This window comes from Anser brachyrhynchus, assembly GCF_964034855.1.
Source record: "Anser brachyrhynchus genome assembly, chromosome: 2".
Lineage (NCBI taxonomy): Eukaryota > Metazoa > Chordata > Aves > Anseriformes > Anatidae > Anser > Anser brachyrhynchus.
Window position 1 is genome coordinate 19,090,152 of NC_137695.1, and position 14,893 is coordinate 19,105,044.

General features: G+C 39.1%; 1 protein-coding gene across 16 annotated transcripts in view; it reads right to left on the bottom strand.

The window, feature by feature from the left end:
• KIAA1217 overlaps positions 1–14,893 on the bottom strand; it is a 244,545-nt gene that overhangs the window by 70,091 nt on the left and 159,561 nt on the right. For 15 of the 16 annotated variants that reach the window (XR_013947744.1, XM_080583238.1, XM_080583240.1 and 12 more), the window contains 2 exons: positions 12,116–12,314; positions 6,510–6,603 (listed from right to left, as the gene is read on the bottom strand). Coding sequence is in view for 14 of the 16 variants with exons in the window: in XM_080583238.1 (XP_080439364.1) it covers positions 6,510–6,603; positions 12,116–12,314 (293 nt within the window). In the remaining 2 variants the exon portion in view is untranslated. Of the gene's footprint in view, positions 1–794; positions 6,432–6,509; positions 6,604–12,115; positions 12,315–14,893 lie in introns of those variants that run through there. The other variant, XM_080583234.1, reaches the window with a different exon arrangement.

Here is a 14,893-nt window from a genome sequence, read left to right on the forward strand (position 1 = left end):
CTTAAAATCCATCTGCATTATTTGAAAAAAAATATATTAAATGTTGGTATAGTAGCAGAACCTACAAGATTATATTCTTTACACACAATATTTGGGAAAAAATATAATCCACCAAAGCACATAGCCACCCTATTAAAAAATCCACAATGCTGTATGCATCAACCTATAATGCAGGACCTATATCTTTAAAAAGGTTGACTTTTTGCCAGAAAGCATTTAAGATTCATATATTGGTTTATGCATAGCTAAAATAAAAGCTGAAATTTTCCTTAAAATTTTACCCTCTTTCCCACTAACTTAGGCTTTATACAATAGCAGATATTGTATATCAAACAACATATGAATGAAAGAGAGCAGGTACATTTAGTCTCTCATCACAGTCTGATTTGGTGCAGCTACTTCTCAGTGCATACTGCCCTGTAGTTGCGTTAATAATTGGCAACTACTGACAAGCTATTCAAAGCAAAGGTAGTAAAACCATGCCAGTAAAAAAATTGGAAAATCAGAGACTTCTTTTATATATTTTATTCAAATCTCCGCAAGATTTGTAATGGCAAGTTGGAAAATAACTTTTTATGTTTAATGTGTAACTAGTCATAAAACCTAAGAGAAGAGTTTGGTGATTTAGCAAGCAATTAAGCACTTATTTTCCCATGCAGCTCAAGGAAGAAGAAATAGCTTTCATTGCTCTGATAAAAATTCCCAGTTAATCTGAAAATTTCTTTCAGTTTGGTGAAAAAAAAAAAGAAGAAAAGGGATCATATATCTTTCATTATTTGTAAGCATCATCTTACCTTACATCTCTCGGTGAGTTCCGTTTCTAGACGACTTTGGCAGGTATTTTAATTCAGAATTAGTTTCAGCAATACATGCCATTACATCTTCTCTTTAAAACAAACCGCTTTTTCTCTTTTCCTCAGACAAAGTATGTGGGCTAAAAGAGCTGCAGCGTCTCTGTTCAAGCGATTTCATGGACACTCAGAGGCTTACTGTATGAAAGTTAAATCTGAGTAAGGAAGGCATTTTTCCTGTCCCGGAAATCAGTATAACCAAAACCAATGCTGAGCTAATGAGAAATGTTTCTTCCATGTGTTCTGTTTGGCAGACACTGCAAGTCATATCAAGGAAACACGTGATGTTTATAAATACAATATGGCTCGTGTTGTCATAACCTCTCAATGACAAAAAGAGCATTAGAAAAAGCAGACAGCAAAACAGCAGGAAAGATGAGATTTGTATCATTTGGAAGGTCTCTATCAGATAATAGAGGTATTAGCGTTTGCTTTTTCTTTTTTCTTTTTCTGCCCAAAAGAAAACAAAGTTTTATAGTACTCGGATCAGGAAGGCAAACACATGACAACTTATACAAATGCTGTCCTATAGGCATCCCAGCACTAAAATGCATTCATTTCATTGCTTGAGTTCTTTTCCAACACTTTTCTTCTAAATATCTCTACATGGTTCAAGTAGGGTTTTTTTGTTGTTGTTGTTGTTTGTTTTTTTTTTTTAGCCATAGTATGCAATGAACAAATGTAGTTTTGGCAGCATTTGCAGCTTTTATGTTTATTGATGTTAAGATTACAAACAATCCAATGAAAAGAAGCTAAACATCTCAAAGAGGCTGGATGTATGTACAGGTATCTTAAGCACACAGGAGGATGATCCTGCTTTTATTATTTCCTGCAAACCAGCACTGAATTTCAGGCTCCCTAGATGCTTCTTGGGAAGTTGTTTGAGGGTTTTTAGCAATTGTATTTTTTTTTAAGTTCACAAATTGCATCAATACATAATGTAGATGAGAAGTGAAGTGTTAGCAGTTTGCTAGCCAGGCAGTTTCGGGGGAAAATTTGAAAGTTGCTTTTGCGCAATTTCAGTAGTAAAAGCTATTCAACACAACAGTTTACCCAACTTATCAAATGTCTGCAACATTTCACAGAACAACTCACTTTAACTCATCCCGTGTCACCTTGGCAGACCAAACCCTCATTGGTGCCAAGAACATCATCACCTTTTTGCCGTTTAACTCCCAGCACCGTGGAGTTTCCACGTACCCGCGCTCCCTGACTCAGCCCTGACCGAACTTGCCCTAATTGCTCTTTCTCCGAGAAACAGTCTCTGAATGGAAAAACCTCAAGGTGTACCTCAATACAACAACAGCCACAACAAGCATTCCTTGAATATTCTGGCCTCACCCACCCAGCTGAGGGCTGGGATAAAGGGCTGACCTGACAAGGTCTCAGTCAAGTCAGGGAATTAAGCAAAAACATGGTGGGTCTAGAACATTTGAAAACAAAGCGTAACCCACAGACATCATGGCAGGTGGTTGGGAAGGGTAAGACTGCCAAGCAAAATAGCCATCCGTTTGTTATAAAATAAAAATTCCCCCAATTCTCAAACTGGCAGAGAGATGAAACCCAAAACAAACCACTGCATGAACCAACATTATTAGAATCCAACCGTGCCACCAGAAATGCAGACAGGTTACAACGACAGAAGGGTGAGACTGTAATTTAGGATTCTTCCCCTTACAGACACTCCATAAAAGGAGGGTGTAGGGAATGAGGACAGAAAATAGGCTGTGCACATACAGTGGGGAATCACTTCCACTTGAAGTCAGCAGTACGGCACCAGGAGGTCACAGCAACAACCCAGGACAAAAGGAGCTGTGACACCTCCAAAGACATTCAATTCAACACACAAAAACCCACTGTTCTTTAGTGTCACCTGTTGATGTTGTATCCATATCCGACACCTAAATGTGAGACAAGATGCAACCTGGATCCTACACTTAGAAAGTCTGAGAAAATCTTTTCCCCTTTGAATCTACGCAAATCACAAAATGTTAATTCTAATGGCACAGAGCAGCACAGTTGTGTACATGGGTTTGTACTGGGATTCTGAACAATGCTGGAGAGAATAAAAAGATCATCTGAACTTCCACTTTTGGACAAGAGACAGTATTTTGTCAAAAGAAAGTATTGTTGCATGGAGACCTAGAAAGAGCTGATTAATGTTACATACACAGGCAGCAGAATAAAAGAATGAACTGCAGCAACACGAAGACTCCAAAGAAAACAGCTGCTACAGATTTCCAGTGTACATGTTGGGAAAGGAATAACAAAACAAAGGAAAAGCACAAATGCAAATATTCAGTGAGACAGCACTATGTGGCTACCTCTTGCTTGAAACAGCATTCAACACAGCAGACCTGTCAAACAAATCATGCTCTTCAAGATGTAAATGGCCATGACACAACACCAGTAAGCAAATAAGGCACTCTGAATGATTCAAAGAGAAACTGTTGTTTAGAACTTGTTTACACCCCACGCAAAACCCTTTTCTTAAACACAATCCATTCCGAAAGACGCATGAAACAGAAAGACCAGGAAAATTAGAGTTAAGGGACTCAAGAACTGAGTGTTTTGATACGACTTCTGAATTTCACAGATCCCACATTCCTATCGCACATTCAGAGTCTTCTTGTCCATATGGGTAATACTAAATACTTCAAGTGTTACTGCCAATTCTTATACAGGTCTCACATCTGTTTGGTAGTTAAAACAGGTGTCCAAGCTGGCAGCTAACGTTATTTTCTGAGATTATTCTGGGTCTGTTACATGGAAATGATTATAAATCACATGAATAAAAGCCTGAACATCATCAAACCTAAGGATAAATGTTCCAAAGGGACAAGGAGGCAAACGGTAGAAAAATCTGTAAAGGCAAAACCTTCCCAAACCTCAAAAAAACAAAGCTTTAACTCACACATGGCAAGAGATACAACAACACTTCCAGTATCACCATGGAAAAATGTACTTACAAGAGCCAGTTCTTGATATTTGAAATACTGTTTTTTCAACTCATCTGACAATAACCTGTTTTTCTGTATTTTTTTTTAAACAGTTTACTGTGTTGCGGAGCACAGTGATTACTACAGTTACTCCCTGCTTCCTACTGCAGGGAATTCAGTGCTTGGATATCATGGAAAACTGAAGAGAATCAATTTACCCAGTGCAAAGATGCAGAAATAGAAACAGAAAGATGAGAAGCATATTTTTTGACAAATTTTTTTTGCTACAATGCCATACCAGTACATCAAATGTACACATTTCTCACTTACTCCCTCTCCCACTCCCAACTTTCATGTGACTTGCTAAGGAAAGATATCCACCTTCTCTCCCCCATCCTAACAACCTGTGAAGGTGAAATTCAACCAGATTCAACCAAAGGGAAAAGTTCAGTAATCTATCATGGTCCTACTAATTATGCCAAATTAGAGATTTGTGAGAAGATCCTACAGTACTTCTGTCAAGTTGAGAAAAAGTTGTTCTACAGAGAAGCAGCATCGGACAGAGCTCTATTACATCCCCCTACTTCAGGCAAAGCTTGAACTAGTATCTGAGCATTACTGCACAAGGAAGAACACAACCAGAAGACACCAATCCCTAGAGAAACAGATTTAATTATTTCCGGCACTCAAGAAAATGCTTGTTTCCATGTTCATAACTTTGAAGTGCAGAAGTTTACCACGATCAAACGGAATACTTTTGCATGCTTTTCCGCAGAGCCCCTATGAGAATCCTGGCTTCTACTTCACCTCTCAGACCAGAAAGACAAGAAATTGCCAATGTGGAGGAAAGGCCAAATGAAAAAAGAGCTGTTTTATTACACGCACACAATTTGAAAATGGTATCTCCAGCATTTCGGCAGAGCAAATATAATATTATATACCATGAAAACATCACTTCTGCAAAGGCTGTCACCGTGTCACCTTAATTTTTGAATGATGGCCAAAGAGAGATAACTCAGCCATAGTCAGGAGGTGTTGAGTGTCCACACCTGTTGTACAATGCACTATTTTAAAATAAGCAATCCAAATTAATACAGATTTTGAACAGAAGCAGCCCCTGTGTTCAAAACAACTCTGTTCAGTAGTGTGTAGGTAGAAGAGGGCCAAAGAAGTAGTCTTTACTTCTGAATACATGTAGCTAATGTGGTAGTTAACCATATCTGAAAACAGGTCTAGAGCACACAAACAGAGCCACAGCAGATATGTTTGACATTCACCGCACATAGAACAAGAACAGTATTGGTCTAACTTTATAAAGTCACAGTAATATTGCTATAGGAGTTAATGTCATATTACCCAGTGATAGTATGTCATGCTTTTGAATGAAAAGTATCAGATATATTCAGTTGCTGCTACAGGAATATAACTAAAATTGAAGAATTTCAGGACCTTAAGGAAGACGCTGAAAGTTACCACATTAGCCCTTTGAAGCACATCTATTTGCTCTCTCATGTTGTGTGTGCACTAGTGTGAATAATCAAGTAATTAGATTTCTGACCTATCAAAAGGACCATTTTATAATTGAAGTACATAAATGAAAGGTGGTTGAGGATAGTGCCTGTAAATAAACTATTGCAATCTTTCTAAAATAATGAGGCCCTAAACTGTTGAAACAGCAGAAATACTTCCATGAAATATTAATAACAAAGCAGTATGACATGCTCAGAATTGATAATGAAACCAAGAAGCAAATGCACAATTAAGCAAATTACTTCACAGGAAATTTTCAGTGCAGTTGAATCAGCTTTGGGGCACACATAAAAGTCACAGTGCAGGCGGGACAGTAGTGGCATTTCCTTCTGGCCCACTGAGCTCATTTTGTTGTACCATTCCCTGGGGACAGACCTAGGATGGGTGGGGAGAAGATGAGGGTGTGTAGCCTCACCACCACCACCTCCACCACCACTCCTGGGTGCGATGTTAGGTGTGGGTAATGTGGTGGAAGAGCTGCTGCACAGCCACACCTCCTGCCCTCTCAGCATTAAGGTGGGAGAACACAGTCCAGTAAAAGGTAAGAGACAAAGACAGTGGGAAAGGGGATATGTTTCAAACGCCTTCTCTATACTTTCCTAATACAGAATGTTCACTTGAAAATACAAATATACCAGTCCTTGTTCAATACAGACAGAAAATTCTAGAAAAAGACATAACCATTTACTGCACAACAGGTATTTATCAGTATTTCTTATGTGAAATGGTCATTTACAAAGTATTTCAATAGACTTCAACCTAGGTACACATGCTCAGCTACTGCAAACCCGTCCATGCTGAAGCCTTGCTGGAGTAGCACCATGCTGTACTTCAGTGTAAAGGGTTTGGAAACATGAAATAAGAAGCTTTAAAAACCCTAAGCACTGCCCGTGCCCCAAAATAAGTGATTAAAGGCATTGTTTTGATTCATGTGCTTGAATGCTAGTACACAAGAAAAAAAAAAAAACAAAAAACACAAAAACACTAAAATAGTGTTCAGGGCAAATAATTGGAAAACACAAAGCAGTTAAGAAACATTATGGAAAGCATTATCACTTCCCTCTTCTGTATGTGCTGTACATCTACCCTAGATTTTGTAACTTGTTGTGTACATATTACAGTTATGAATTTAAACATTTAAAATAAAAACTGGAGGAAAGAGGAGTATAAATGCAACACTAGTACTTACCCTTATATCTCCATTTACAGCTCTGGAAGTGTGATTAAATGCGTGTGCAGGATCTTTGTTGTAAACTTTAAGGAAAGACCGGTCTTGAATATTCCTGGAATCAAAAGAATCAGCAATGATAACAGATGAAAGTAGTTTTATTTACTTTATAGCCTGCAAGTTTCAGGTAACAGACAAACATAGTAGGTCTGCAGCCAACCTATAAGAAAAACCTAAATGCCATAGCTTAGACACACACAAACAAAAGCCTACTTTGATTCTCTTTCCCATGGGAAGTATCATTCTTTCACTACAACTCCACACCCATAAAAATTAGATAGTGTTAAGTTTCTTTCAAGATCCTGCCATAGAGTGAAAGCACTTTGAAGACAATAGGGCTTCAACATTTGCACAACGCTCAAAAGGATTTAGTTAATATTTACATGTTTTATTGTGTACTCAACCCACGTGAATTTTTGCTATTCTAAGAAGCAAGGATATAAAAGAAAAGTCTTTCTAACTTCAGTTATTCAATTAACAACTTCACAAATCTAATAAAAAATAACAGGTAAAAACTAAAAATCTAGCAGCAGATAAGTCATTCCTCTAAACTTTATCTATAATAAAGATAAGGTTTTAAGGGAAAAAAAGGAAGCTAAAAGAAACAAACAAACAAGTTTTGATGAAATCTACCACAGAAATGGTTTAGAAAGAAAGCCCTAAGAGTTTATTTTATTTCACTGAATACTTTGTCATTTATTAGTTCATTTTTAAACTATCACTGTTAGGAAAGAGTTAGATGACAGAAGTATTCTGTTTTGTTTCAAAACCTACCTTCTGATAATTTTATGGCTTATAAATTTGCACTGAGATCTGCTGATTTCTTGTTCACATTTAATCAGTAGCAAAGCCTCCAATCTACGCTCACTCGCATCCTTTCAAAGCTGCGATTCCTTTCATTTCCCACTAGTGATCTCCAGAGAATTTACTCATACATGTGACTGAATTCCTTTCCTCCAGGTGCAGCTACAAGTCTAGTGAACTGATCCTAATCACAGGGATTATCATTTAAAAATGAAGAAAAGGATGCTTGGGCAGGTCCAATTTCTTTCTTCCAATGTCATATTACAACCAGTGATTGCTTTGAATGGGTAGCTAGTCAGAACTTGTGCTGCTGTTGTAGATGTCAAGTAGTTATTAAAGAAACTCACAGCTAAGAGACAGATCAGTGCCTTCTGTTTAAGAACTGCAGGGGCTGATGAGAAGTTTAGTATTTATGAGTGTTTACTTGCAGATTGCATAGGAAAATAGCTACCTTGTGGCAAGTTCAAGTTCTTCAATTATTTATGGTAATGTAAACTGTTTTCCATCTTACAAACTTAACTCTTCTGCTCTGAGACTTGCACTGGGATTCTCAGTTACTGTTTTCTGCCTCAGACTTGGAAATATGTTCCTTTTGATACAAAGCTAACTCTTTCATTTTCACCTCGAGAAATGCTATATTTTTCATATAAATGAATTTTATCTGCTGTCTTTTCGCTCTGATGGCTATGAGATGGCACCTCAACTAACTGGAGTTTGTTTTAAAAGCGTTCCCCGTAAATACTTCTTGTAGGAACATGACACTTTAAAGTAAAACATTGCTGTAAGGCAAATCACCAAAATACTAGGCATTTGATCTCTGAAGTGAATTCTATTTCACCTCATGTTGCTATTCTAAGATAAACACCACTGATAGCAGGTATATATTACTGCATGTTCATTATTACTATTATTTGCATTACTGTAGCTTCTCGATGCCCGTGGCATGTTCAAAGGTCTCATTGATCTGTGTGTGCTGTATAAACACCCTAGGAAAACAACCCCTTCACCAGCTTACATGATGAATATAAGACACAAAAGACAAAAAGATAGCTGCAGAAAGATAAGGGAACAAAAAGGCATGAGGAGACCGTAGTCTTTCCAGCCTGGTGAGCAATAAGCGGATCCCGGCACCACAGTCATGCATTAAATAGGCAGTGCAAGAGAGAGAGGGGAAAAATGGGACTGGAAGAAGAACAATGAGGTGGCTTTGCGGATGTTTGTAGATGACTCCATCCAAGCATGTTAGAGGGCTGCCTAAGAGGGAGCATGAAGGCACTTGTTTGAAAATTAAAGACATGCACAATGAAAGTTGGCATTATTAGCCAAGTGGAAGCAGATGGCACTTGGTACTGAACAAGAAATGAAAAGTAGCATTGAAGTGGGCTTGGAGGGGCCCTCATAATGAAGACAAGTAGTTTATATTTAATGAGATGGAGAAGATACCGTCAGAGGACAAGTGAAAAAACACATGTGAAACAGCGTGCTTGACAAACTAGGAGAATGATCTTTGTTGCTTCATTTGAATGGGTAAGAGTGAATGAGATTACCTTCATCAAATGTCAAGAAAAGAACATTATGGCAGTTGATGTACGAAAAGCTACATGTTAAAAAATGTTACAAAGCTGGTAATTTAGCCAAGTGTTTTTTCACTACAGGGTATGAAAGGAAAGGCTGCCTCAAAGCGATGTTACACAGAAAAAGAAAAAAATCTGAAAACATCTACAGGGGCTGCAGAACCCTGAACTGAATTAAGAAAGATCAGTTTATGGACTTAAGAAGCAAGTGAGTGCTTTATCCCCAGTGATTTATTTTTATTTTTATTTTTTTAAGAGAGAGAGAGAAAAGGAAATAAAAGGGGGGGAGTGGGATGGCCTTATGGTCTGATGAAGGAGTACATAATATGAGCTGAAACAAGCGGTCCATGAGACTATGTTAAAAAGAAGACCAAGGTTTTAGTTTGGGCACAAGAGGCAGAAGAGGCAGAAGTTTCAAGTCTAACTGCTCACATTCACAGGGAAGACATCAACAGCAGAGCTAGGTTCACTGGCACGTATAATTTTGCATACCATTTTACAGGATGAATCACAACCAGCTCAAAATGTGGATATAAAAATTTCCATTTGGTGAGATGAATCCCTTTGTAAAGCAAAATGGGATAGTTACCCAGGTAGGTATGATAACCCAACTAATCCACAGGGATAAGATGATAGTGAAAGATATAGACAGAGAAAGGGAATAAGGACAAAGCCCTGAAAAAAAACCACAACAGAAAATCAGTGCTCGAGAAGACAAAAAAGAGAGGAGAGAGACAGGAAGAAATTCAGAAAAAGCAGTCCCTGAAACAAAGGGAGATCAAAGTTCCAAGAAGAAAGCATTAAAAGTATATGACAGATCTCTGAGAATAAAGGTGTAATGTTCACAAAAGCTGGCCATTTGGTGATTTGGACAATTGCTATGGAACAGTAGGGAACAAAAGGTTGGAACTAGAAGAATAAAACCCCACATAGGCTGGAAATAGGTCTAGGACTGAACTGGAAGAGTAAAGCTCCAGACAGCAGTTGTAGTGATTGCTCAGTGCAGGACAGAAAGATGGGGTGAACAGTGGAAACTTAACTTGTGTGCAGGGAGAGTTTTGTTGGGAGGCACAGAAACATGTTTGCGATGTAAAGAGTAAGCGCTGTAATAGAACAATAAGTTAATAAAAAGACAAGGCAAGGGATAAGAGGGTCAGAGGAACAGCAGACAGCCTCCAAGGGAGGTGGAGAGCTAATAGTCAACTGAAACATCTGTGTTTAAGGCAAGGAAGAAAGAAGATAATTGAAGGAAGAGATGGCAAGCAAAGGAGAGAACAATAATACTTCTTTTTATCTATTCTCTGAGGGTAGACACTGTGTGAAGATCTTGCAAAGAGTAAGGAACAGAAATAGAGACTTTTTTTTTTTTGAAATTATCAAAAGGTGGTGAAAATGCAGCTGGTATTGTATGCTTTGAACTGCTTAGGTTTCCTTAGTGAGCAGGGTGGCAGAACTGAAGGAGGGAATTTTTCTATGAAGGAAATCAGCTGGGTCGTGGGATTTCCTCTAGAAATACTCTACAATACAGGCATAGGAACAGAGGAAGCAGATGTTGGAAGCGAGCCAGGCCTGAGGTTGGCAGAGTGACGCCTGCAATAAGAGCAAGGGAAAAAAGGTGGAGCGGAGTGGTATTAAGATAATCAACAACCCCATTCTTAGGGGCAGGGAGGAGATGAAGTCATAAACTGTTAGTCTGAAACTCAAGGGAAGATGGAAGGATAAAGTGAGAGGAGGAGCTGATGGGGCAGATGATGGTTGGCAATAAGGCGCTCAGCAACAGAGACACAGGAACCCCTATCTTGATTTTATCACTTGATCTGATCTAGTGAGCAGACTGTTTGATGTATAAGAAACTTGAGCACATGATGAATGACGATGTAAAAATCAGATGGGTCTTAACATAGGAGTTACAGTGGCCAAACAGGGGTGTGGGAGACTGCAAAACAAGAAAGATTAAAAAAAAAAAAAAAACAAAAAAACATACACAGAAACTGAAATCCAAGAGGCTGGCTGATGACAAGACACTGGATAGACAGCCTGAGGAAAGCAAGACAGAGGATAAAAAGTGGGGTGCAATGCTGTTCAAAGGCTAGAAAGAAGAGGAATGGGGGAATTTGAAGTGGCAAGGATAGAAAAAACAAGCTTGCTCTTTCCTTAAACTACATGAAGTGGAGAAGCACCTGAGCCAAGTAATCACCATAAGAAACAAGGCAGTAGTGGACAACACACTTCCCTTACTTTCATGTCATTTTCCTGTACTAGTGGTAGAGACTGGCAGAGAGGAAACACCTTTTCTGTTTTCTTCTCCATCCTCTTAGGCTCTTCTGTCCATTATTTTTACCTTGTAACATCTAATGAAAAGGATCCACAAAGGCCCACCTTATTTCCCTGCACAGTTCTATAGTGTGGCATGCCTGAGGTATGCCTGAGATTTTTGTTGCTGCATGATTTGGGATTTTCTGGAGCCCCTGAGAACCTAGTCCTTTTGCTTGAAGAACACAGACATCAGGACTGAAGGAACATGGTTAGCTGGGCAGCTTCAAACCCACGAAATAGAGGATAGAAAGAACCATCTAGATGTTAGCCCGATCATTTCTTGACTAAGCTCTGAAGTAGTGAAAGAAAGAAACTGCATTAGTTGCTGCATCCTGACATAAAATAGGAAGGTGGTGAGGCTGCTGCAGCAGCAGTTACTAATGCCACAGATCTCTGGCAGTGTTAGATAACAGATAATTGAAACTGTTGCGAGGGCATCAATGACATTCATATTTTTAACTTCAGACTCACACAGATCAGGTTTTGCTCTGCCAGAAAACAAGAAGACCATGTTTTCTGTAAATGTTTACTTTGTGTTCAGTGTTTTAAATATTTATGTCTCAGTTAAAATGCAGTAAAATATTAAATATGTCAACCTGCATGCATTATATGAATATTTGAACAAGGTACACCACTCATCAATGGCTTGTGCAACAGATGTTGCACCTACAGCAAGCCTCCCATATTACTTAGATACCACTGAACAGGCCTTTATGTGTTAGGACACTATCTGTTAGATACTTATCAGCTACACTCCTTTTTATTCTGCAAGTGTGTTACAAAAAAACAGTCAACAACAACAACAACAAATTCAGCAACAACAACAACAAAACAAATCCAAAACCCAGAAGCTGTAATTCCTTCTACACTTACCTCACATCACACAATTCATAGTATATGTTTCTGCTCTCATCCTTGATGTAAATGGCCACACTGGGCGATTCCAGCATTTTCATTGTCAGCTGCTGGGGGAAGGCACTTACAAAAAGGGCACGAATTGTGTCTGTGCTTGTGATTTCATTTGGCATCCTCAACTGCTTTGTTTCATCTCCATACTGAAGATATAAAACACCTACAAGCAAAATATAATAGCAAAATTAATATTCTTAAGTGCACAGAAATCATCTGTCCTTCCATGTAGAATATAGACCAAGCCCATAATAAGTTGAGAAGAATCAGTTCACACCCCTTGCTCATAAAGCAAACACACAACATGTTCCTTTTCAACACAATATTGGAGTAGAGCATTGAACACTGGTAGAGCTGTGCCTTGGCAAATATGCTTGCTCCAATGTTGCACTTTGCTGAGAAACCTATTTTTACAGTTTTTCAGTTAGATAAGTTAGAAGTTTACCGTAAGAAGGCCAATGGAAAATCCCGAACACACCAAGTCTGCTCTACAGGGGAAGGTGTTGGTAAATCACAAGGTAGGTTTATTCTTAGAGTAGTTGAGGAAGACCTTCACCCTTTTATATCACCCAGTTACCATTAAATGTAAATTTTGCATTTTAGCCTCCTGCTTATTGAACAGCCCCCCCCCCCCCCCAAAAAAAAAAACAGACTTCCATTTTAACACTAGCAATTTTATATTCAGAGTTCAATTTGCTGGCGTTATATAGTATAAAGCCCCAGGTGAAACTCCTAGCAGGAGTAAAACTGAGGTCTCACACATAAACAAGAGCAATTTCAGAGCCTTTCAGTTTCACAGCAGTGTTAATAGGCATCCTTAGCACTTGGTGAGAAACATAAGACAAGAAGTACACCATTCTGATATAGCTAACTCTCTGTTTTCAAGGAATGGGAGGCTGTAAGGTGTTGGATAATGGAAAAAACACGGATCATACAGACCAGGGACTCAGTGAAGGGATACCCAGTACCTCTTCCACCCTGCCCGTGCTGGCCCTACCAGGGCTATACTGACTCTTTTGTAGCCAGTGGCTGCCTGTATTCCACTGGCTGTTGCCGTACTGCAAGTTGGACTCATTAGCTTTGCGACAGCACAGTCCCACTCCATCTCAAACTACAAAGCCCACCAAGGACCAAAGGACTGGGAACAGTGACCTTGATCATCAGCAGAAGTCAGACTAGACTTGGTGCAGTTGGTTAGCTCTGACCATGCTACACCTAAAGACCACCGAAAGACATTCTCATGAGCATCTCCAATGCAGGAAAGCTCATTAGGACCTGCACAGAAGAAAACAGGCTGCTACCACATGGTTGCAACCAAACTAAGAAAATTCCTGGGATCCACAGCACTAGGGAGTAGATGCAGAGGCAAATGCTCAGCTGAACTACTTTGGGTACAAAGTACAAGGGAACTGGCAAGCCCAGATGAGCCTACATGTCCACTCCATAGTCAAGGCACAGATGTCCTGCCTGAGCATGGACTGATGGGATCACACTGGGCTCTTTCTGAGCCACCTCAGGTGTCTCTGTACAACAGTGCATTGTGCTCGGAAGGAACACCTTTACTCCCATGCTAGCTGCAAGAGATAGAGCAGGTAGAGCTTTTGCAGTGGTGTCTAAAGATAGTAAAATGGCATATCATGCACTTTGCAGACACTTAGCAGGCCAAAATGAGATGGAGGAGAAAAAAAATGCAGAAAAGAAAGAAAAAAATACCATTGAAGTTTGTAGTTCCACCAGCTGTCTAAGATTTGGAGGTAACTGCTTTGTACGTGGCCCATAAGCTAACTAGCTATAGAAAAACATTGGGAAAAGGGATCTGCTCAAGAATTAGTGAATACAGAAGCATCTACACTGAATTCACGGTAGTTCATGTAGATACAAGCAAGGCAGTTTTACATCACCCAGTCTGGATGCTGCCAGCACATAATGGCAGAAGCTCAGCATTCGGACTGAACTAACTGCTACTGTCTTTATTATATTTTCAGGCAGACTTTGGGGCCTGAGCAGAGTTTTGTGCTGCCATGCCTTGCATCTGCCAATAACCAACAGAGGTAGGCTAAAACTAGGCAGGGTACTTTATACAAATTAAATTCACCACAATAATTGCATCATAGATGGACTGTGTGTTGTATCATGGTCAGTACAAACAGGAGGGTTGGGAACACAAGCTCCTCAATGCTGTTACCATCAGTCATCACCAAATCTCAGCAAATCACAAAACTTAGATGGTGACTCAAACATTCTCACATGAAAGTCATCAACAAGGGGACAACATTCCCATAAACTATCAACAACAGCTTAGAGTCCTGAGGTACAAACACTGAGCAAAAGCAATGGCAAAAGCTGATGTCCTAGAACATAAAGGCATTTAGTGAAAAGAACAGAAGATATTTTAATCTAAGATGAGCTATCTTAGTCCTTTGTATTTTTGCCTCTATATTGCTATAGAGGAATGCGTACATACTTAGGCAGACATGCCTACAATCAGTTGGTAGATAATTGTTCTTGAAGCTAGGAAAGGAAGATGTTAATTGTTATGAATACTAAACAGACTACTCAATATTACCTAACCATTATTTAATATTATGCTGCTTTTATAAAACATTTTTAAAATCATTTCCCTACTATTACCAAGAGCTGATACTTCTTTTATTAAATTTGACTTCAGACCCCTTATGAATCCTACTATAAACTTCTATTTTCGTTTGGTTGGAAAAAATGTTTGAGACTGCAAGGTCACTA